A 24,460-nucleotide genomic window follows, 5' to 3' on the forward strand; every position below is an offset into this window, starting at 1 on the left:
AGCCAGTCTCTCTGGCTTTCCATTCAAAGTTATTTTATATTATTTATGATGTGCCCAAGAAACTGCACAAATCAGGAAAGAGAAATTTTTCCCAAACTTCATCCCATCCCATTGAGAGAGTATTTTTATTTTCAAAGGAAGATTTATCTGTATTTTCAGCACTAAACTAAAATTCCCCAGAGCTGTTGGAACCTGATGTGATTCCCTATGGCATACTCATGACACAAATGAGTATCAGCTAAGCCAGGGAATCTCAGACAGCTGGTCCAGTTGAAGACGCAATTAGTTGAAAATAGCTACTCATGCTCACACTCTTAGGGGAAAAAATCATCTTTATAAACCTTTCCCTAGGGGCTGGAGCGATAGCACAGCGGGTAGGGTGTTTGCCTTGCACGCGGCCGACCCAGGTTTGATTCCCAGCATCCCATATGGTCCCCTGAGCACCGCCAGGGGGAATTCCTGAGTGCATGAGCCAGGAATGACCCCTGTGCATTGCTGGGTGTGACCCAAAAAGCAAAAAAATCACCAGGTGTGACCCAAAAAGAAAAAAATTAAAAAAATAAAACCCTTTCCCTAGTCCCTGCATAAGAGTGCACATTCCTTTGCTAGCACCATTTTTGTGATATGTTAGTGTATGTTACTGATTCTGTGTACACAAAGTTTGGAAAAGAAGTATGCTCACATACTGTCCTTTTAAAATACTGAGAAAGAACATGTTTTCTGTATAACATAGACTGCGCTGATATATTTACTTTTCATGTCTTTCTTTTATAGCTCTTATTTGGGGGGCCAAAGAGATAGTACAGGAGTTTGGGCACTTGCTGTGTAGTCAGCCGAACCCTGGCTCTATCCCCACCACCACATATGGTCCCCCGAGCACCACCAAAAATTCTTTGTTTCGGTAGATTATATTTGCTTTAGGTATATTAATGTAAATTTCATCATTTTATCAATTTTGGTAATGTTCTGTTATTCCCTCCCCCACAGTCTTTTTGTTTTGTTTTTGTTTGTTTTCTTACCTCTTAAAGCAGCCCAATGATCTGGAGACCAGGAAGTCTGAAGACCACCCTGAGCTCTCCTATATAAAGTATCTACTTAAGTCCTTTGAGCCATCTCCTTGGCCCCAACAACATTCTTGATTAAACCCTTTCTATTTCACCTGAAAATTTGAACTTCAAGTGCTTGACTTGAAGATACAGGGAACCAGGCTGGAGCGATAGTACAGCAGGTAGGGCGTTTGCCTTGCACGTGGCTGACCCGGGTTCGATTCCAGAATCCCACATGATTCCCTGAGCACCGCCAGGAGTACTTCCTGAGTGCAAAGCCAGGAATAACCCCTGCGCATCGCTGGGTGTGATGTAAAAGAAGAAAAGAAGAAAATACAAGGAACATTCTTTCCATTCACAAGAAGTTGTAATACACTCGAAATGATATTAAATTTTATTTAGATTTAAGGAACTATGTTAATAGATGAGATTGATATGTCACAAGAAGGCATAACAGTAACATAAAGACTTTTGCACAATACATTTTAATTATACTAAAGACAAAATAAACCAGAAAGAAAACTGAGTGTTATACAATTTAAACTTTCTTCTAAAAGTTGTAAGCTCTAAGACTGAAAAAAGCAAATGATGGAATATATAACTGACGAAAAGCTAGGTTTTTTAAAAATCTAAAAGAGATCATTAGGTTTTATTACTTCTTATAGAAATATCTATTAATATATCATTCTAATGATTAAATCCTAATGTAAGCATGGAATTTTTATTGGCAAAAAGTTAAAACACTTAATTCACAACTAAAGTCTTAAATTTTGTATATGCATATACAAAAATATGTATATTTCTTCTTAACATCAGAATGAATAAAAATGATATACATGGTCACTTGATCTGTCTTAGCAATTTTTGAGCATGTTAAAAATCCTCTGATAAAAACTTTAATAATATTCTAGAAAAGTGAACAAAGAGAGTGTTAAATACTTTAAATTATATTCACTCAATTATATAATCTTTTTTATGCATGCTTTGTATATTTTATACTCCCATAGTAAAACTGGTTTATGTTTATAAGTATGATAGAGAAAAAAATAGATTCAAAGTTAACATTTTAAATATGCTCATTAGTATATCACCGTATCACTGTCATCACATTGCTCATCGATTTGCTTGAGCGGGCACCAGTAACATCTCCATTGTGAGTAAGACTAGTTGTTACTGTTTTTTGCATATTGAATATGCGCCAGGCTCTGCGGGCTGGATACTCTCAGTAGCTTGCTGGGCTCTCCTAGAGGGGCGCAGGAATCAAACCCGGGTAAGTCCGTGTGCAAGGCAAACGCCTTACCCTCTGTGCTATCACTCCAGCCCTTATTAATATAAGCATTTTAAAATTAAGTGGCTCAATTGGTGAATAAGAAACATCAAACTTTTCACACTATTTCCTACCATTCACAGTCATAGCTTAGAAACACTAAAATTTGCTCTTAATAATGATTTTAAAGATGATAACTTTTCCAGAAGAGTTCAGAAAAAAAACTTTTCAGAAGTTTTTTCTGAAAAAAAACTCTTTCAGAAGAGTTTCTCAGACTTCTGAACCAGCACACTCATGTACCTATCATTGCGCTGGAGTGTACAAAAGAAGGGTTATTAAGTACTCCAAACTTTCCATATTTTCAGGTGAAAATTTCTAGCATTTTAGCGATGTATTTGTCCATATTCATTTGCTTGCAGTTTCTCTAAAATGTCATCAAGTGGCTATCTGTTAAGGCTAATACCATTTATTCTTATACATTAAAAGACATAAGCACACTTTAAACACCCCTAGATAAGATAAGAGGACATACACACACACACACACATATATATTTGCACATCTACTACTCTTTTATTTATTTAGAGTAGAATGTAATATACATACACACATATATTCTATTGCAAGTACAGGAAAGTAAAATTGGAGCGGGTGAGACAGTACAGCAGACAGCCTTGGTTTGATCCCCAGCACCCCAGATGGTCCCTTGAGCATCATCAGGAGTGATCCCTGAGTGGAGAGCCAGGAATTAGCCCTGAACACTTCTAGGTATGGCCCAAAAATCGAAAAACGAAAAATAAAACAATTGTTTTCTCATCAAATGTCTAAAGCTAAAAAATTATATTCTTTACAGAGCATGACATGGGGCTGGAGCAATAGCACAGCAGGTAGGGCGTTTGCCTCGCATACAGCCCACCCGGGTTCGATTCCAGCATCCCATATGGTCTCCCGAACACCTCCAGGAGTAATTCCTGAGTAACCACTGTGCATCACCGGGTGTGACCCAAAAAACAAACAAAACAGAACAAAAAAACCAAAAAACTACTAAAGAGCATGACATAAAAGCATGACATAAAACAGTGATCTTCAAATATTTTCCTTAAGTATCACCTAAAATATTTTGATAAACAAGTTATGTCTTTTGCATATTTAAGTTATATGAAAATTTTCACCATATATTTAAATTATAAGAGAGCACTTTTGCTCTGTCATAAATCAATATAATTTATACTCAACATTTAAATCTCATGTGATATTACATGTATTATTACAGGTACCTCATGTAATATTAATATACTGAATTGATGTCTACCATCATTTTCTAAAATAAAATATTTTAAGTAAATAAATTTGGTTTTCCTTGTATTTGTATTTCTTTGTTTCAGAGTTTTATTCTACATTCATTTTAGAAAGACTTCAAGATGTTAATCTTATTACACTCCTCTAGTGTAAATTTACATTGACATTACCTTCCTTTTTTTCCCTTTTTCTTTTTTTTTTAACTCCCAACTCTGTGCTCAGGAATCACACCTAGTGGTATTCAGGTGACATTTGTTGTGCCAGAGAGTCAAACCAGGGTTACTATATGCAAAGCAAGAGCCCTACCTCCTGTACTATCTTTCTGGCCTTTGAAATTTACCTTTGAATTAATTTTCTTTGGTTAATTAATTTTAGCAGCATCTGGATTTTATAGCTATTACATTATTAGCTATTGTAATAATTTGTAATTGTATTATACGATTATTATTACAAATATTATAATAATTGTAATAAAACACCCATACATTCAGCTATTGTTAGAACTATTGTTAGAACTATTCTGAGCATATTATTGATTCCCCAAATTAAAATTTTGACACAAAATCACTAAAGCATAAAGTAAAATTTCATTGGAAATATGTCTCAAGGGAAGGCTTGAAGTGGGAAGGGATGGAATCTTTATGAAGTTTTGATTTAAAGCAGTGGTTTTCTGCCCATCCTAACAGAGCCCTGACCCAGGAGGATCGCTCCACGGCTTGGAAGCTGGCCTCACATGCTGAGGGTGGAGGGTGGGGGGGAAAGGCAGCTGGGATAAAGAAGGGACCACTAAGTGAGTGATGGTTGGAGGGCTTGCTCGGGATGGGAGATGTGTGCTGAAAGTGGATAAAGGACCAAACATGATGGCCACTTACTACCTGTATTACAAACCATAACACCCCAAGAGGAGAGAGAGTATAAGGGAATGTACCTGCCATAGAGGCGGGGAGGGCGGAGAGATACTGGGAACATAGGTGGTGGAGAATGGGCACTGGTGGAGGGATGGGTACTCGATCATTGTATGACTGAAACGTAATCACGAAAGGTTGTAAGTCTGTAACTATCTCACAGGGATTCATTAAAAAAATATTTGTAAAGGGGCTGGAGCGATAGCACAGCGGGTAGGGCATTTGCCTTGCACGTGGCTGACCCGGGTCCGATTTCCAGCATCCCATATGGTCCCCTGAGCACTGCCAGGGTAATTCCTGAGTGCAGAGCCAGGAATAACCCCTGTGTATCGCCGGGTGTGACCCAAAAAAAGAAAAAAATATTTGTAAAAAATAAAATATTAGGGGCTGGAGCGATAGCACAGGGGGTAGGATGTTTGCCTTGCACGCTGCCAACCCGGGTTCAATTCCCAGCATTCCATATGGTCCCCTGAGCACTGCCAGGAGTAATTCCTGAGTGCATGAGCCAGGAGGAACCCCATCATCGCCGGGTGTGACCCAAAAAGCAAAAAATAAAAATAAAATATTGAATTACAAAAAATAATAAATAAATAAATAAATTTTTAAATGAGCTCCAGCACCTGAAAACTTCCACACTGCACAATCGCTGCCATGTTCCTGTCTGGACTCTGCTCTGACAAGCCTCATCCAGAAATTAATCTATTGGTAAACGCAGATATTCGGGTTTTGTGACTGAAATCTCCATGTTTTCACAGGGTCAGAGATGGGCTACCTCCCCCCACCCATAACCTGTACTTCTAGAGGCCCTGACAGGCACACACAGGCCCCAAAGCTGCCACCCAGTTAAAAATTTAATTACAGCTCTATCACCCCTTGAAAAAGTTTGGACTTCCTGGAGCAACGTCTCAAACTTGATAACACTGACAAGCCAAAATTGGATGGGATTTAGTGTAGAAGGCAACCAATCACTACTAACAAAATATAAACACAGAAGGCTTAACCTGTAACAGCATTTTAGTAATCTCTCAGACAAGGGCTTAATGGCTCCATGGTGAGATACAACAATCTTCACTAAATTTCTTCCAAGGAAACATGTTCTAATCATCCTTTTAGCAAAGGAGTTATAACAAGCAATATAAAATAAGTTATTGAGGGCCTGCTATGGGGGCAGACTTAAAAGGTTGCTGGTTGGGGTGGGGGGTCGGGGTTGTGGGTAGGGCGATTGCCTTGCACGCAGCAGACCCAGGTTCAATTCCCAGCATCCCATATGGTCCCCTGAGCACCTTGAGGGGTAATTCCTGAGTTCAGAGCCAGGAGTAACCCCTGCGCATTGCCGGGTGTGACCCAAAAAGAAAAACAAAAAGTGGTTGGGAAAATTGGAAATAATGGTGGTATGAAGGTGCAATGGTGGGGGCATTGGTGTTGGAATATTCAATGTCAGTAACTAAACTGATGACTTAATAAAGTTATAAAATTGGGGAAAACACCCAAAAAGACTGGTTTTCAAAGTGAAAGTAGGAGAGATATTTCAAGAACCCCTAAGGCAGAAATAAAGCCACTATTTATAATATTTTGTTTGTTCACTTTTAAATCTAACATTATAAAATGAAATTTTTACACAGATATACTATGTGTCAAGCAATAACTTTCATGGACTATAGGAAATTACTGTGAATGTGCACAGGTTTACACTCTGGAGGCTAGAAATCACTGATTCTTTTGTGTTTATTTTGGTTTGGGGATCATACCTGGCTGTTCTCAGGGCTTGCTTCTGGTTCTGCATTCAGGAATCACTCCTGGTGGTGCTCAGGGGACCATATTGTAGTGCCAGGGATTTAGCTGGGTTGACCACATGAAAGGCAAGTGCCTTGACCCAAGTGCCATCTCTCCGGCCCAGAAAACCATTGACATTTTGTGGGTGAGTTTTTAATTCTTCCTTTGTTGGTTGTCTGAGAATTTAACTTTATTTCAGTAAGTTCACCTTAATAAGTAAGATTCAGGCTGAGGAAAAGGCTTGCTTTCTTGTGTGAAGTTAGGAAAGTGGGAAAACTGAAGCAGGAGGGGGAAAACAACAGTGCGCCCCCTGACACCAAGGGCATTTTAGGAAGACAAACTAAAGGAAGAGAAGGATCAGAAATGACTCTTCTGAAATTTTTTGTGTGCACTCCTCCCCTATGCCTCTTGAAAATCTGGTTTCTGCATACATCGGGCATCTTGCAGTATTTGCAATTTGCAAGGGGGGGGTGACACACCCACTCAGTGATCCAGGAAGGTGTTAGCAGGCTCAAAGGAAGTTGGGGGATGCTTCCCATTTGATCACTTATTTCCAGGAGGGACTGATATTTGGGGGATGGAGGTTTTCATTTGGGGGCCACACCCAGCAGTACTCAGATCTCATTCCTGGTTCTGACTCTGAGGGTATTTTCCTGGCTCAAGGGACCAAACGTGGGACCAGGGATCAAACCTGGTAGATTGTGTGCAAAGCAAGCACTTATCCACTATACTAGCTCTTCAACCCCTGAATCATTGTTGTTTTCTTTTTTTCTGAAAAGAGACTAGACAAAATAAAGCACCTTTGGATGTGATCCCCCACTCGTCTAAGTCTCCAGGGACAGTGTTAAATTGGACTATATGTAAAACACTATTCCTCAGTAATTCCTTTGTCTGAAAAAATAAAACCAATCTAAATGCAAAGATTCCTATAATAACACCATGCTTCCTTAGAAATCAACTTTTTGACCAACTTGGCCAGCCCACGTGTCACCTTATTATTCATAGCCCATGACTCAGCTTTACATACATGGACTCTTAACTAAGGCACATTACAGCAGCTCAGCCTAAAAGCATCATGTGTTAATAAGAGCTCAATCTCAATTTGGAGCGCTGAGCTTCAGTCTGCCTTAGTGTTCAGAAACACTAAGGAAAGAAGGACAATTTTAATATGTATATTAATGGGTAAAACGGTCCATTTTTAAATGTATAAAATCAGAAGATTATTAATATTGCTCATCATTACACTTAATGACTAGGATCCTGATCATGGGCTATCTTGTAATATTTATCTCTGGTGTCATGCCTAGATTGGACTTAAGCAGAAACAGAACATCTTCCGGAAAGGATATGTCTGGTGTTGAGTCTCTGCAGATATGTGCTGACCTTGTCCTGGAATGCCAGCGTGGCCTCGCATCCACAAGCATCTTCTGTGGAGATGAGTCTCCGTGCTTCTTCAATGGCTGCACACAAAATGTTAGAGCTAATTAGAAGTGACAGCAAATCAGGAAGTCTACAATTCACAGTTGCCTAAGTTCATTTTCCAGGCAATCAGAAAGAGGGGGAAACGGAAATATGAATGTCACCGAAGAAAAGCATTAGATGCTGGAGAGGAGCTTATACTTGTCAAAGCTGATTATGTGTGAGTTCATTGTATTATTCTCTGTAATTAAAGTTTTCCATGCTATAAAGTAGATTTTAAAAAATAATAAAGGATACTTGGCATAAGGGAAAGTGAATACTGCAAAGTGTTCTTTTGAAGTCATGTCCTCATTAAAAAAGGGAAATTGAGGGTTAGGGGTGTGCCTCCAGAGCATAGCACATGCCCTGCATTTATGAAGCCCTTAATTTAACCATCCATCACCCAAAAAATAAATAGAAGTAAAATAATCCTCTATATTTTATGGCCAAAATATTACCTGCACTCCTAAACAAATAATTATTATTACATTGACTAGTTTGAAGTGAGAATTCTAGTTCTTATTCATAAACTCCTTAGGGAAAAAACTTCAGGTTTGTATTGACATGTAAGCAGAGAACCTGAGAGAACAATGATGTTAACTCCAATTTCCTTCATAATTAATTGAGGTAGCCATTCCTACAAGAGTTCCCATAATTGAATAGGATGCAAAATTGATAAGCCACAACTACAAAACAGCATTGAGATGAATCCCTAAATAAAAAGACATGCCACAGTAAAGGATTAGAAAATGTCTAAAACCACAATATTGGACTGGAGCAATAGAACATCAGGTAGGGCATTTGCCTTGCACTCGACCAACCTGGGTTTAATTCCCAGCATCTCATATGGTCCCCTAAACACTGCCAGGAGTAATTCCTGAGTGCATGAGCCAGGAGTAACTCCTGTGCAACGCCGGGTGTGACCCAAAAAGCCAAAAAAAATGACAATACAAATTGATATTTTCAACAATATCAAAGTTTCAGCAGCCATTTTTTGCACAAAGTTGACAAGATCAGAGTGTTCAAGAAAAGATGAGTGGATAAAGAAACTTTGGTGCATATACACAGTGAAACACTATCACAAAAGGCTCCAAGAAAAAAATGAAATCAGGCAATTTGCCACTATGTGAATAGAACTGAAGGGTATCATATTGAGTGACAAATACAAATAATCTCATATGTGTGATATTAAACACACACACATACACACACACACACACACACACACACACACACACAAAGGGACTAACAAGTAATCAAAGACAACAGCACCTGAGAATTAGTTTACAAAACTGAGTTTACCAACGGTGTCAGGGTTGGTTGGGAGGCGACCCTGAAACAAAGGTGAAGGGAAGCAGACACTTGTGACAAATGTGGTATTGGAACGTTGTGTGCATGAAGCCCCTTCCATTAACAAGACTGTAAATCAAAATTTCTGTCACTGTCACTGTAATTCCGTAGCTCATCAATTTGCTCAAGCAGACACCAGTAACGTCTCTATTGTGAGACTTGTTACTGTTTTTGGCATATCGAAAACGCCACGGGTAGCTGGCCAGGCTCTGCTGTTGACAAGCTGATCCTAAAATGTAAATGGGAATCCAAGAAAACCAAAACATACAGCATAAAAAGAGAGCTAAAGAACTCATGTTTCCTGATTTGAAAACACTACAAAGCTGCAATGAGTAAGACTGCATGGCATTGTCATAATGATAGCTCTGCCGATGAGTGTAATTAGAACTGAAAATCGAAACATAAAATTACATTTGCAGTCTACTCATTTTCAATAAGGGTACCAAGACAGTGAATGGAGGATAAAAGCATCTTTTCAACAAATGTTGCTGGGATAATTAGCCATTTGCAAAGGAGACAGACTCGGCACCAGGCTTCAGAAGTAGGGAGAAGAATGCGCACTCCGAGAAGAACATTCTGTGAAAGAATCGACACAGGGTTACCTGAACACGTCTTCTTGTCCTCGTTCAAGGTGTAGCCTGTGAAGCAGTCACAGTGGTAGGAAGCGTCTCCATCATTCACACAGATGTGCTGGCATCCGTGAGATCCCAGGGCACACTTGTTCCGCGCTGGCCATGAGCATGCAGGGAGGAGAAGACCCCACATATCACAACAGAAAAGCAAGCACAGAGGGGAGGGCTGGTTCTCTGCATCCAACCTTGCAGAGAATGGATTCTCCAGCAAAGAGCTCCATGTCTCCCAACATTCCTCGTCTGTATCTTAAATGTCCTGAGCCTCACCTTGGCTCTCACACACCTTTGCCTTTTATACTCCTTGCAGACAGCTGGGGCTGCATTCTCTTTGTTCCAGCTCACAGCCCTGGAGCTGCCCAGAGGCTCCATTACATGCCCAAACTTACCGTTTACCTTTTCTGATGGCCATCCACGCTGCCCAAATCTCCTCTTCTCAGAAGCCTCATCACCATCCCCAGAGAGAACTCAGGTTCTATGCACACATGGAGCTCAGTCCAAGGGTGTCCAGAGGACAGACCAAGGGGCCACAGCCAAGGTCCTGCCTGGAGGGAATTGAAACCCTCCCTCACATCCTCCCACACACAAACATGAAATGATGCTGCTGCTGCAGATGTGTGTGACTGGCTACTGAAGAAGTGAGGGTCGGTCCCCAGAAAAGATATTCAGAGGAAGGCAGATTGCCTAAACTTGCATGGGAAGCAGAGAAGCACCTCCAAAAGCCCCATGTCCCAAACCAGCCCAGGACAAAGAGACGTGGCAATTTTGTTAGTAACTTCCAGAGGCCCTTCCCTCCCTCTGCCCCTGCGGGGGTCTACACTAGCTCCCCTTGTACCTCTCAATGGTCAGTCCATGCTCAAACACCTGCCAGGGCTCTGTGCAGCCTATAAGGTAGTTTTGGGCAAAGTACTAGCCTCCGCCCCTATCATCTCCATGAAAGTCTCATGAGGGCTGGAGAAGGAGTCCAGGGATCGAGGTGCTGCCACACATCCTTTTTACTTCTTGCAGATAGCTGGGACCTTGTGTGCAGCCAATTTCAGTGTGATCACTGACACCACATATGATCCCCTCATGAAACTGAATCCTGAGCACAGAACCAGGAATGAGCCTCAGCACTTCTGGGCACAAGAGGGGTGCTGATTCTTTCCTTCTAAATCTGAATCACAACAATTAAGCTATTTTTATAAAAATGCCTAAGACTTCAATGTTTTGTTCCCCTCTCACCCCAGATCTACAGTTCCTCTTGTTCGTTAGGCTAGTTTTCCAAAGTGGGCAATAGTTGCTGCCCGGAGAATCACTGGAATGAACCTCAGGCGCAATTTGGGGTTGTGGGGGAGGTACTTTCTGTTTATTCACTTTTTCTTTTTTGCTTTGTGGGTCACACCTGGCAATGCACAGGGGTTACTCCCGGCTCATGCACTCAGGAATTACTCCTGGAGGTGCTCAGGGGACCATATGAGATGCTGGGATCGAACCTGGGTTGGCCGCGTGCAAGGCAAACGCCCTACCTGCTGTGCTATCACTCTAGCCCTGTTACTTCACTTCAAATAGACATATTGTGTAGATCTCCATAAAGGCTGAACCAGGTGACTTTCTCCCACCAGTGCTGGGTGAGGATTTCTTTCTCATTGCAACCCTGCCGACACTGGCTCTTAACCAGATTTTTTGATATGTGCCATTTTCACAGGCGTGAGGTGAAATCTCATTGTTGTTCTGATTTGCACTCCCCTAATCATGAGTAATGATGGGCACTTTTTCAGATGTTTACTGGCCAACTGTATGTCTTCTTTAGGGAATAAGATTATCTTTTACAAAGCCTCCTAGGATTGTCTTTTCTCATCATTGCAATGTCAAAGAACATTAACAAAGCGATGTTACTCAAGGACCTGCTGTCCTTGTCAGCCCAGTAGTGCAGCCCTGGGTCATCTGCACCCATGAAGGCTTTGCTCCAGCACCCCAGCACAAACCAACAGGAGTCACTCCTCTGTACTCTGCTCTCCCCCACCCTTCATGGTTCACATCCTGTCATACCACATTTCCCCCGTCTCTTCCTCCTCTCCATGGCCCACAGTGACAGCATGCTTCCTTTCTCTGAAGACCCTCTGCCTTCTAACAGTGCTGATTCTCTTTATGCCCAGCCTGCATGTGGCTGTAAGAGGTAGAAATGTACGTTTCTCTGCATTTCCATAGGTCTCTGATACAGTCCCGGGAATAAAAGAGGTGCTGGCTACTTTTGTGCTGATATTCCCCTTTAAAAGGGAGTAAGTACCAGCGATAAGCTATTTCCCTTCCTTCCTCTATCTTAGAAAAGGTCACATAATAGATATTATCAAGGGCGACAAAAATATGCATAAAATCTAAAACAATATTGAATGTGTCAAAGTTAAAATACCGCCTGAGAGCTGGGAATTATTCTTAGGGGTGTATTTATATTATAAATGCCACCCTGATTCTGCCAGCGAATTGAAGTCAAATTAATTGGACTAACGAGTATTGGCAGGGGCTCAGAACCAAGCCAGAAAGTTCAGATGCACCAAAGGCTGATCATCTAGGAGCTGTCAGGAAATGACTTGCTGCAAGCTTACTGGAAGACCTGTATGGCTCGAATTCAGTCACTGACAAAGTCCCCTTTACTAAATAATTAACCTTGTCTAATTAAGCATTAACACTACAGAAGTCCAGGCCAAGTTTTAACTGGAAAAAGACCCATTCCACCTATGACGCCAAATAGTCACTGTCTTACTGACTTCCTCTAAAGTTTCCTGTTTGCTTTGCAAGTTCCCAGTGTAAGAGATATGACATTTTCCTAGATAAGAATCCCATGTGCGGGGCTGGAGCGATAGCACAGTGGGTAGGGCGTTTGCCTTGCACGCGGCCAACCCAGGTTTGATCCCCGGCATCCCATATGGTCCCCCCAGCATCGCCAGGGGTAATTCCTGAGTGCAAAGCCAGGAGTAACCCCTGAGCATCGCTGGGTGTGACCCAAAAAAGCAAAAAAAAAAAAAAGAAAAAAAAAGAATCCCATGCGCAGCGAGCACCTCTCAAACTCAGTGCTCCCTACCACTTTCCAGTAATTTCATGAGTGATCTAAGCTTTGCAAAACCTAGGGAGCTCTGAGCCTTGAGTAATGTGTGTCTTGGGCTATAAGCTCAGCAGGGTCTGAATCCAAGTTCTTTAAATTACCTGTAAGAATCTCTCTCATGGGCTGGAGCAATAACATATCAGGTGAGGTACTTGCCTTGCACATGGTGAACTGAGCTCAATCCCCAGCACCCCAGGTGCAGCCAGGAGTAATTTTTGAGCACAATCCTAAATACAACTGGGTATGACCCAAAACACAAAGATGAAAAAAAGAATCTCTTTTTGAAAGAGAATTGCAAGTGGATTGCACTGCAATAAAAAGAGTGAAAATGAGAGCTTTTGTTGAGCAGGTCTCACCTGAGCATGTTTTTCTGTCTGCATTCAGAGTGTAGCCCTCAAAACATTCACAGTGATGGGTCCCAGTTTGGTCATTCACACAAATGTGCTGACAGCCATGTGTACCAAAAGCACACTGATCTTGAGCTGCAAACAAAGGTCCAGGAGGAAAAAACAAATTAAAGGAGGAAAACCTTTTACTACTGGTATGATAGAAATCTTATTTGCACTAGAACTAACAAATGGAAAACTTACTTGGAACTACAATTTGCACTTAGAAGAGAGTTGAGTCCAACTAACTCCCACGTACACAATAATTATTCTACTTTCCCCATATCCTTTTCAAAATCATCTACAATGAATTTTTTATAGTCTAAGTATCTGATAAATATTCTAAAGAAGTATTTCTAAACCAGTGGCCATATGGCTCCTGTGGGTCTCCAGGATACTCCAAGGGTGAAAATCTTGGGGCAGGAGGGAACCAAGGGCACAAGACTAGAAAGCCAACCAGTAGGACGGGGAGTGGAAAAAAAGAAACAAAGTCTTTTTTTAAAAAAAAAAAAAAAGGTTAAAAGATACTGCTATATTGGGGCCAGAATATCAGGTAGAGTGTTTTCCTTGCAAACAGCTGACCCAGGCTCAATTTTGGTACCCCCATATGGTTCCCTGAGACTGCCAGGAGTGATCCCGGAGCTCCGGGATAGGAGTAAGGCCTGAATATGACCAGGTGTGGCCCAAAAGCAAATAAAAAACAAATAAAATTAAAAAACAAATAAATAAGGCAATGTTTTTGAGTTTCTTGTATGTATTCTGAATCAGAACATCAACAACTGTGTGGCTAATTAAACTGGATTCAGAAAAACATAAGATGAAAGTTTGAATAAATTGTAGTTCACCCCTCTCTTGTTTTGATTAAGGAAATTGAGTCCAAAGAATCAATGGATTCAGCAGCAGCATCAGAACTCAGGGCCCCAGTTTTGGGGTGTTATTTTTTCACCCAGTGCACTTCTTTCTGTATTGAAATGATTTTTAGTGGTTCTGGGGATCAAAACAGGATCTCGCTGCTGAGCTGCAGCCCCATTTGGGCCATGCTTCTTTAAACCATGATCATTTTTTCAACTTTTAATTTCAAAGTATTGTAGGATTGTGGAGAGAAAAAGTTACAAGAATGTCAAAGAGTACTATTTCCCCAAATGCCATCCAACCATAATCACTGTCACTGTCACTGTCATCCCATTGCTTATCCATTTGCTCGAGCAGGCCCCAGTAACATCTCCATTGTGAGACTTCTTGTTACTGTTTTTGGCATATCCAATACACCACAGGGAGCTTGCCAGGCTCTGTCATGTGGGCGGGATACTCACTGTAGCTTGCCGGGCTCTCTGAGAGGGACGGAGGAATCAAACCTGGGTTGGCCGAGTGCAAGGCAAACACCCTACCCACTGTGCTATTGCACAAGCCACCAACCATAATAAGAGGATCAAAATCAAGAGATCAACAGTGATAGAACTGACATCATCAGTGATAGAACTTACTTAAAATTTGCCAACTGCTCCACCACCATTGCACTTTTTTAGCTGTTGTTCCAGAATCCAATCTGGGTGACACATGGCATTAAGTTGCCATGTCTTCTTAGTCTTCCCTAATCTGGAATATTCACTCCATCTCTTTGTGGCTTTCATGAATTTGTCACTTGTGTAAAGGACTGGAAAGTTAATTTTTAGAATGTTTCTAAAAGTGTATCTGTCCAATGATTTTTATGAGTCTAAATTTTGTCCAAGAGTGCCACAAAAGCATTGCTGTATCCTCAGCATGTCATGTCAGGAGACATATGATGTCATCACCTATGATGTTAATTAACCTTGACACCTGATTCAGGTGATGTTCAAGTTTCTCCACTATAAAGTCACTCTTTTTCTCTTTGTAAGTAAGACACCTCCAGTAGGGTGTCAGTTCATTTGAACTTAGTAAATTGCCTTTAGCATTTGGAAAGTAGCCATAGGACTGAACATAGAGAGAGAAATGAACACAACACACTGGCCCTGTGGACTGTAATACATACAAGCTACATTTCCAAGGCTCCAAATAAGACACGGAGACAGCCCTGTGATGGCCAGAGAGAAAAACAGACCAATTTGCCCATCCGTGTGACTTATCCTTAACAGCGGGGAAGGAAGGAGGAGGATGGGATGGGGAGGTGCAGGAGTAAAGCCTCTGCCTCCTCTTACCTGAGCAAGTTTTCTTGTCTTCATTCAAGGAATAGCCTTCATAGCATTCACAATGGTAAAAGCCAGTTCTGTCGTTCACACAAATATGTTCACACCCATGAGTGTTAAGAGCACACTTATCAATCTCTATCAAAAGATGATCAGAACATTTGTGAACCACAAGGAAACTGGTAAATAAATAATGATGGGCCACCCCCCCCCCCACACACACACGCATGCACGCACACACGGCAGGAAGTATCAAAGAAGGGCCAGTGAGACCAAAATTGGCAACTATTTCCTAGTCTTCTTGGAGCATGCTCTTACTTCTTTGGGTATAAAATGAAAAATACCAAATAATCTCTAAGTTTTCTTTCTCTCAAAAACTTTTTTTCTTAGTTTTTAAAAAACAGATCTAGTTCTAATCTATCAGCCAGCAGCAACTCTTTGTTGGCTGTATCTGAGTATTCAAACACCACACGCACAAGGATCACTCTCTATGTTCTTCAACTTCTAGATTCCATGAACATCCATGGTCACAGAGAGGAGAAGGCAGCCTGTCTTTTATTCAGTAAAATCCTTACTTTCTCCTAAAGAAAATCCCCAACTAATATAAAGGACCAAGAGTTTTGGCCCACCCCTTTACTAGTCCTTTCCCTATTAACTGTTTTTAGAAAATCAGCAGGGTGTTTTAAAAAATCAATGGGATGATTTATGCATTAACTCGATTTTTTTCCTCATTCTTTTTCAGGGGAAATGATTGATAAGCATCAGTAAATTAACCAAAAAACTGTTAGGAGGAAAGCACAAGGCCAGTCGAAAGCCCAATGAGTCCCCAAAGGTGGCCTAGTCAATCGGCCACACCCACCCCCCACCCCCGACCATCTCACCTGAACATGTCTTCTTGTCAGCATTCAGCGAATACCCTTGGCTGCACTCACAATGGTGTTTGCCGTCCCCATCACTGACACACACATGTTGGCACTGGTGTGTGCCAAGCACACAAAGGTCCACAGCTGTGCAAAGGACGTTTACAACAATGTGACACCAAAGAAACTCTCTGAACACTTTCTCCCATGTCAAAACTCCAGCTTCCTTTCTGATTTTCTTTTTCGTTCACTATAAAAAATGGACTATTTTCTGCCTCTGACAGCTTAGAAATCACTGATCTTAAACACAAGGTGTTACTAATGTCAAATCAGGTCTTGTCCATTCTCTCAAAAAAGAAAGAAATCCTGGATTGGTTTTGGTTTTGGTTTATGGGTCACACATGGCTGTGCTCACGGGCTCTGCACTCAGGGATCACTCCTGGTGGTGCTTGGGCAACTGCACTCGGTACAGAGAATTGAACCTGGGTTGACTGTCTGCAAGGCATGCTTGACCCTCTCTACTATCTCTCCAGTCTCAGGGATTTTGAATTTGGAGCTAAAACCGAGCAGTTTCATGGGTGAGACAACTTGGTGTTCTTTTCAACATATCTGACGTCTTACGACAAAGACTTGGCATAAAAGAGGAGAAAGGAATAGAGAAATAGAACAGTATTAAGACACTTACCTAGATCCCACCAACCCCAGTTCAATACCCAGCACTGCATCTGGTCCCCCAAGTACTACCAGGCATCACCCCTGAGCCCATAGTCAGCAATAACCCCTCGCTGTCACAGGGTTTGACCCAACACAAAAGAGAAGAAAAGAGGAAGAATAATCACATGCATTCTAAAGATCTACAAGCTAAAGGTTTTGTTGCAATCAGAATCTGCTTCCCAAGGGTTCTACAATTTCCATCTACACAGAAGTTACATACAGACATTCTTGCAGACCCAGAATTCATTCTCTCTTGGGTGGCCATCCATAAGGGAACATACAAATGGGGGAGGGCAATGTGGTTTATTTGTACACAAATGCAATTTCAGGACCTCTAATATTTACCAGGATAATAGACTCAAAGAAAGAAACTAATGAGATTTTTATTAGCCAAGTTTCATTCATCTTCTTGGCTAATCATTCATCTCCTGGAGCCATTTCTATCTCACTGTATTTTCTTTTCCTAGCGAGATGGTTTGTGAGAAAAATCAAAGCATGAGGCCATATCTGAGAAGCCAAGGAGACGTGCTGGAGGCAGGCACTCCTGTGGCAGGTAACGCAGCCTCTGCCGCTCTGGCAAGGTGACAAGGCTAATATTTTCCCAAGAAGGGCCTTTTCACGGAATGATCCAGCCCACTGACTACAACAAGCTGCCCCTCAGTCTTGTTTTCCATAGAGAGGACATTTTGGCCCCCAGAACAAGCAGGTCTTTTGTACCAGAAGGAAAAAGGATTGCCACTCACCTCTATTCCTTCCTGGCCTTCGAGCCCAACCCCAGTTGTTAGCTTTAACCCCAACTCAGCCACAGACCAGCATCTTTATGGAAAAGTCCCCACCCGAAAGCCCTGGGGGTTTTCCTGGGAGAAAGAAAGCCCGCTTCTGCTGTGGCATCAACAAATGCCAAGTAGATGCCACCCAAGTCAATGATGATTTGTGATGGTCCAGTAGGGACAGGAGAGAGAGGAGATGCCAGCCAGGTCTGAGACGAGGCCAAACTTAAGCCACACCAAGACCTCAGTTCCCATTTCCTGAAAAACTAGTGATGGCTGACTTTCACATTTGGGGGACATACCTGACAGTGCGCAAGTGCTACTCCGAGTGTGGTCACCTGAGGTCACTGCCCCCTACTCTGCAGTGAGTTGGGGGCCATGAAGTGCTGGGGATCAAACCAGGGCCTCTTGCATGCAAAGCGCATGCTCCAGCATTGGAGTTAGCTCTGCAACCTGAGAGGGATACTTTTTGAATCTGATGATTGCTTTCTCTTGAGTGAGCTGAAATCTACCTAATTCTGCCCATCCATTCAGACTCTTTAGAGGGCAGAGGAGATGGCTCAAAAGGCTGGAGGACATGCGTTGAGTGCCCGAATCTCAGGTTCAATTCCTGGCACCCCATGGTCTCCCAGGCACCAGCAGTTGTGACCCAAAACCAACAACAATAACAAAAAACACCAGAGAAGGAGCCAAACCTGAACTGGTGTTCACTACCTGTCCACTGACTGTTAGACTGGCCCATAGGTCCTTCCTTTCTCCTCTTCTGCAGGAAAACAAGCAAAGTTCTGTTAAAACTAGAGATGGTGAAGTTAAAAAAATATATATCTGGAAAAAATGTAGTGGTGGGCAAAGGGGAGAAGAGAGACGTTTTGAGTGTTTTATTTTTATTTTTCTTTCTGACCCCGTCAGGGAACAGCATGATCATTTGTCCTTTATATTTGCAGACTTTCACATTTCTAATGCAAACATGAAGATTTTATGAGCAGACCAAGTTATATAGAAGGCAGCTCTATACTCCTAAATCAACAAAGTGTGTTTAAGTTGGTACCGAAAAGGCACTAAAAGAGCTGTGCTTCTATTGAAGTTTTCATTAAAATTTCTACCCTCCCCAACTCTCTTTCTCTTTGGGTACACAATGTCTGAACAGAACATCTTTTCTAGAGGGGAGCAAAGACTTACCGCAAAAGGTTTCCTGGAATCTAGAGGAAAGTTTCTCGATGACCCCGTAGGTCTCCACGTAGAAGACGTGCTCATCCAAAGGGTCACTGGCCATCAACTTAAGGGACTCCTTGTCTGCCCGGTCCACTCCGACAGCATAGAGCTCAATGCCAGATGCCCGTGCCCGGCTGGCCACCTCGTTCACCTGGTCCTGAGGCCGCCCATCTGTCACGATGATGGCCACCTTGGGGATATTGGCACCGGGTCCCCGAGCGCCTGCCTGGACATTGAAGACTTCATCCATCGCTGTCTGGATGGCCAAGCCTGACATAGTGCCCGTGGACAGAGGCGTGATCCGAGCCACGGCCTTCTTCAGGGCCTGCTTCTCTGTGTGGGTCCCCAGGTGGAACTCGATCTTCACGGTGCTGGCATAATTCACCACTGCCACCCGCGTGTCTGCCTCCCCGATGTCCAGTGTGTCGATGATCCGCGAGACAAAGGTTTTCACTTTGGTGAACTCGAGGGGCCGGACGCTCCGAGAACTATCGATGATAAACACCAGGTCCAAGGGCCTGCTCTTGCACACACCTGCCGAGGAGAGTGCGGGGGACAGAGACAGCTGAGCAACCTTGGGACCCCACTGTGAGATGGGGTGATGCACATCCCACTGAGCCCTTGAGGGAGCCAGGCGAAGCACGAGCCTGTATCCCCCAAACACTCCACCTCCATTCTCTGTTTGTGGGTGGAAAGCTTTCAGAAGACCCCTGGAGAGAATCAACAGAGAAGGGAGAAGCTCCCCCAAAAAGCTCACCTCCAAACTGCATTGGCCCTAGGGGGGTCCCTATAAGTGCCTCGTGCCCACGGTAAGGTTCTACTCCCAGGGTTTCACCTGACCTCTGGGAATAGGTGGACGCCAGACCTTCACTGGGCACCACAGCCATCGGAGGCAAAGGGACAAAGTATCCCTGGTCGGGTGGGGGAGGGGCAATGAGGCACCCTCCCTGTGCCCTTTCTTGCCCAGGTCTCAGGGCCCTCGGGAAGGGCAGTCTGAGGGAGGCTCACTGGACCTTTTTATTTCATTTTATTTTATTTTGCTTTTTGGGTCACACCCGGCGATGCACAGGGGTTACTCCTGGCTCATGCACTCAGGAATCACCCCTGGCGGTGCTCAAGGGACCATATGGGATGCTGGGATTCGAACCCAGCTCGGCCGCATGCAAGGCAAACGTCCTACCCGCTGTGCTATCACTCCAGCCCCTCACTGGAGCTTTTTAAAGAGGCTTCCCTTGCTTTCCAGGGGCTGAAACTGCTCCAGGATGGCCCCAAATTGCCCCGTATTTGGTCGTCGCAATACAGCAGTGTGGAGATTACCTTCCAGCCTGCTTTACAGGTGAGACCTAAGGCTCAGGAAGGTGTAAGAGACGGAAACTGACAGAGTACTGATGGGACGTGGGGTCTCCTGACTTCAGTCTGCAGGGGCTTCACTGAGGCAACCGTTTTCACCACAAACATCAACATTAGCTCATGTACTTTGTAAACATCCTTTTTTGCTGACTGTGAGCCACCGCCCCCGAAACACGCTCTATGTCACATATTTAGTTAAGTCGAAAGGAATTAAGTCTTTTTTTTCTTGTTAACAACTTGGGAATTCCCTTCTAGCCCTTGATGACCATGCAAGGGGGCAAAGAGGAAAAACAATGTCAAAAAGCCGCCCTGGGGAAGGAGGGAGGAGGGAGGTAGCTTTGCATAAACTGAAGTGAAAAAAAAATGCACATGGCGTGGCGCCACACGTGACAATGCCTTCACTAACACCCTAAAGACAGCCTTACTAATGTCACATTCATACTAATATCACGTTCCTATGTAGCAACGTTCCTACAAATAATCTCCCTACAACTACAAATAAATTCCTACAAGTGTGCATGATTCGTTCCTTCTCTACTCGGCTTTTCACACAGGACCCTCTGTCCAGGGTTACACGGGATGCCGTGAGCAGAACTCCGCCTCACCCCCATCCAACAAAAAAAAAGCCCCTGTCTGGGGCCAGACGGATAGCACAGTGGGGAGGGCGTTTGCCTTGCATGCAGCTGGGTTCGATCCCTGGCATCCCATATGATCCCCCCAAGCAATGCGAGGAGTAATTCCCGAGAGCAGAGCCAGGAGTAAGCCCCCAGCATCACTCAGTGTGACTCGCTAACCCCCCAAAATTCTGACTCCTTACAGCTGCAAGAATGTTTCTTTCCATGGCCAGAGTGATTTGCAAGTGTGGTTGAGATTATCCAAAGGGAACACAGCCCTGGTGCCACACAAGGGGACTGGTAGCAAGACTGTGGCTCTACAGAACTTGAGGAATTAATTACACGCGTGCTGCTAGTAAGCCACCAAGTTGATGGCATTTTATTAGAGCAAGAATAGAAAAGGAACAGAAGGGGCTGGACTTGGGTAGTGGACAATTCCGTGAGCAACTGATGACCTCCTGGCTTAGAATCCCCAGAAAACATCTTTTATCATTTTTAAACCTCACTTCTCCTTACTTAAGAAAAAAAAAAAAGCAGCACTTTGATCCTTGGGAGAAAGTGAGAATCTGAATTTCCTAAAATGTTTCCATGTTCACTACATCATTACACTGCCCTGGAATTTCTGGCAGTCCTGGGAGAAATAAAAGCCCATAGCAAACAGTTTCTGGTTCATAAAAAAAGGGGAGAGGGGAATAAAAGGCGTTTAGATCAATGTGGAATGAATGCGGTGTTTATTAATGGAATATCCTTCCGTATTGGTTTGGATTCTATGGAATAAAGGCTGAGTGCTGACAAGGGGAACATAACCACCCCACACAGAATCTATCACCTCACACCCCTCACTCCCCCCCAGCCACCACCATCATCACCTTCCTGGCCTGAGCCAGGAGCTGGCTACCACCCGCGTGCGTTTAGCCCTTGTGGTCCTTGGCAGTCCCTGGCCCAGTTGATAACGCTGTTGCCATTTCAAATCCAAGCCCACTAGGGCCGGTGCAGAAGAACCCATTTGTTCCTTCTCCACATCACCCAGAAAGTAGCAGGGTGGTCAGGGGACAGCCCTGACCAATGTCCAGAGCATCATCTGGCCAGATGAGCCTGGACACCCAGAAAGTTCCATTCGGCCTTTGTTGAGCAAGACGGGAGCTGCACTTAAGGGAAAGAAGGTGAAAACCTTCCAGGCATCTCACCGAGTTTTCCATGCCAGGAGCTGACCCTCCGGTGCTGGTCTATGCAGCTTGGGAGAGGGACCACTGCACCCTGGGCGCCTGGTCTCCCGGCGCTCCAGCACCCTCACCAAAGCCAGCTTCTAAACCAACCGGCCTGAGTGTCTGAGGGGGCCCATTGGGGTGCGGCCCCAGCTGTTCCGCCTGTTCTAGGAGAACCTCCTCTCCGGGCAGGGGGATGGAGGTGGAATAGGAGATGGTGATCCGAAAGGCCCTGGGGTTCACTGGTGGCTCCTGGGCTTCCTCCCGGCCCTGCCCGTCTGGATACTCTCCTAAGCCCGAGGGAAGGATGTCCAGGAATTCAGAGTAGAAGCCCAGAAGGTGCCGGGCAGTGAGTTGGGAGGTGGCCCCTTTGCAAAGTGCATCGGTGCCACCATGGCCACCGCTGCTCCCTGCGGACCCCTGCCCAAGCCACGGGGGGCAGCTGCTGGAGTTGGTGATCCTCTCCCAGACCCTGAGCGACCCCGGGAAGCTTTCTCTGCCTTCTCTGGGCCTCAGTTTCCACACGCTCCCCCCCAGACCCTCTATTCCTCCGGGGATGCGGAGCTGGGGGCGGGGATTCTCTCTCCCTCCCCGCTGCCAGGCTCAGGCTGGGGTGCAGGTGCTCGGGCCCGCTGTGTCCTCCCTCCCTCGGACCCCCTCCGCCCTACCTGCGCCGCCGCGGGCCACTCCGGGCTGGCCGCCTCCCGAGTAGGGCTCGCCGCGGGTGGGCGCGGCCGGAGCGGGCCGCCGTCCGGGGCTGCCCCCGGGGCCGCGGGTCCCCACCCTCCGGGCGCCGGGCCGGGCCAGGAGTCCGGGGGCGGCGGGGGGCGGCGGCAGCAGCAGCAGCAGCAGCAGCAGGACGGGTCCCGGGAGGTGGCGCGCCATGGGGGTGGGGGCGGGCTCGGGTGGCCTCGCTCCGTCCACGCGGGTCTGAGTCCTGCGCGCCCCCCGCCCCCGCCGCTCATTTAAAGGTCCCGCGGCGCGAGGCCCCGCCCCGGGGGCGCGGGGGGCGCAGGGGGGGGACCCCGCCCCGGGGCCCACAAGGAGCCTTGTCCGCGCATTCCAGCGGCCGGGGCGGAATGTCTGGGGCGAGGCGGCCGGGGTCTGGGCGTCTGGGTGGGCTCGGCCGGGTGCCGCCTGGCTCGGCCTCTCCCCGCCACCCTCGGCCGCCCCGACACCTCCGCCCCCAGCCCCCGCCCGCCGGCGCCGGCTCCCGCCCTGTCCAGGTGCGCCTGCCGCAAGGCCCCCATCTCGCTCCCCGCCCCGCATTCCTCCACCCAAAGTTGGGGCTGGAGTTCTAAAAGAGAAGCAGAAACACCTCCCCCTCCACACCCCCACCACCCCACTCCCCGGGATCTCGCAGCGGGAATAGAAACGCTTTTATCCCAGCCTCAAACACGCGCGCACCTTGGAATTCCATCATTGCTGGGGGAAGAAGGATAAACAGAGGGTCCCCAGAGAGCTCTCCTGGCCTCGGATATTTCCCTGGTTCCCCTTTTCCTCTCCCGCCCGGCCTGGGAGAATGACCGCTCAGGGCCGGAGGCGGGGGGGGGGGGGGGGTCCCAGAAGCTTTTCCAGATACTCCCAAGCCCCTGGGAAATAGTGAACTTCACAGACAGAGCGGGGGTGAATGGAGGAAACCGGCCGCCCCCTGCCCCCAGGAAGCCAGGAAGGCGCCCCAAAACGGAAGGCATTTGACCTGCACTTTAAAAGATGAATGGGAGTCCCAAAGGATTCTGTCGGAACTTTCCTGCGATTGCCCTTAGCCCTTGCAGACTTTTACCCTTTCAAATGTGGTCTAGGGAAGTCTCAAATGGCTCCCTCTTTTGAAACCTTCCAGTAAATTTTTCACTTCCAGTAAACTCTCTGCTCTGAAGGGCAGAGGAATATCTGGTGGTTCAACAGACTGGGCATGTGTGCTTTGCATGCAGGACACCCACGTTCAATTCCACTGGCACAGTCAAGTATGACCCCCAAGAACCACAAGGAGCTCCCCCAGCCTACCATACGAAGGGTAGCACACTGATGTGACCAAAAAAGCACTGTTCACTGTTACTGCTGTCCAGTTGTTCATCGATTTGCACGAGCGGGCACCAGTAACGTCTCCATTGTGAGACTTCTTGTTACCGTTTCTGGCATATTGAACATGCCACAGGTAGCGTGCCAAGCTCTGCCATGCGGGCGGGATACTCCCTTTTTAAAAAAAAAATTTAATTTTTTAAATTTTATTGAATCACCATGAGATAGTTACAAGCTTTCATGATTGGGTTACAATCTCACAATGATCAAACACCCATCCCTCCACCAGTGCACATTCCCCACCACCAATATCCCAGGTATACCCCCCTTTCCCACCCTCCCCCTGCCTCCATGGC

At 45.2% G+C, this 24,460-nt stretch overlaps 1 protein-coding gene across 1 annotated transcript; it reads right to left on the minus strand.

The window, feature by feature from the left end:
* Window positions 1-1,772: 1,772 nt before the first annotated feature.
* On the minus strand, window positions 1,773-23,354 carry MATN3 (matrilin 3). Its single transcript, XM_055121350.1, has 8 exons — window positions 22,754-23,354; window positions 18,884-19,450; window positions 16,242-16,367; window positions 15,373-15,498; window positions 13,166-13,291; window positions 9,701-9,826; window positions 7,640-7,750; window positions 1,773-2,752 (listed from the first exon to the last, which is right to left on the minus strand). The coding sequence occupies exons 1-8, from the start codon at window positions 23,352-23,354 to the stop codon at window positions 2,697-2,699; spliced, it is 1,839 nt and encodes a 612-aa protein (XP_054977325.1). The 3' UTR covers window positions 1,773-2,696.
* Window positions 23,355-24,460: the final 1,106 nt, after the last annotated feature.

The sequence above is a fragment of the Sorex araneus genome, chromosome X, assembly GCF_027595985.1.
Source record: "Sorex araneus isolate mSorAra2 chromosome X, mSorAra2.pri, whole genome shotgun sequence".
NCBI lineage: Eukaryota > Metazoa > Chordata > Mammalia > Eulipotyphla > Soricidae > Sorex > Sorex araneus.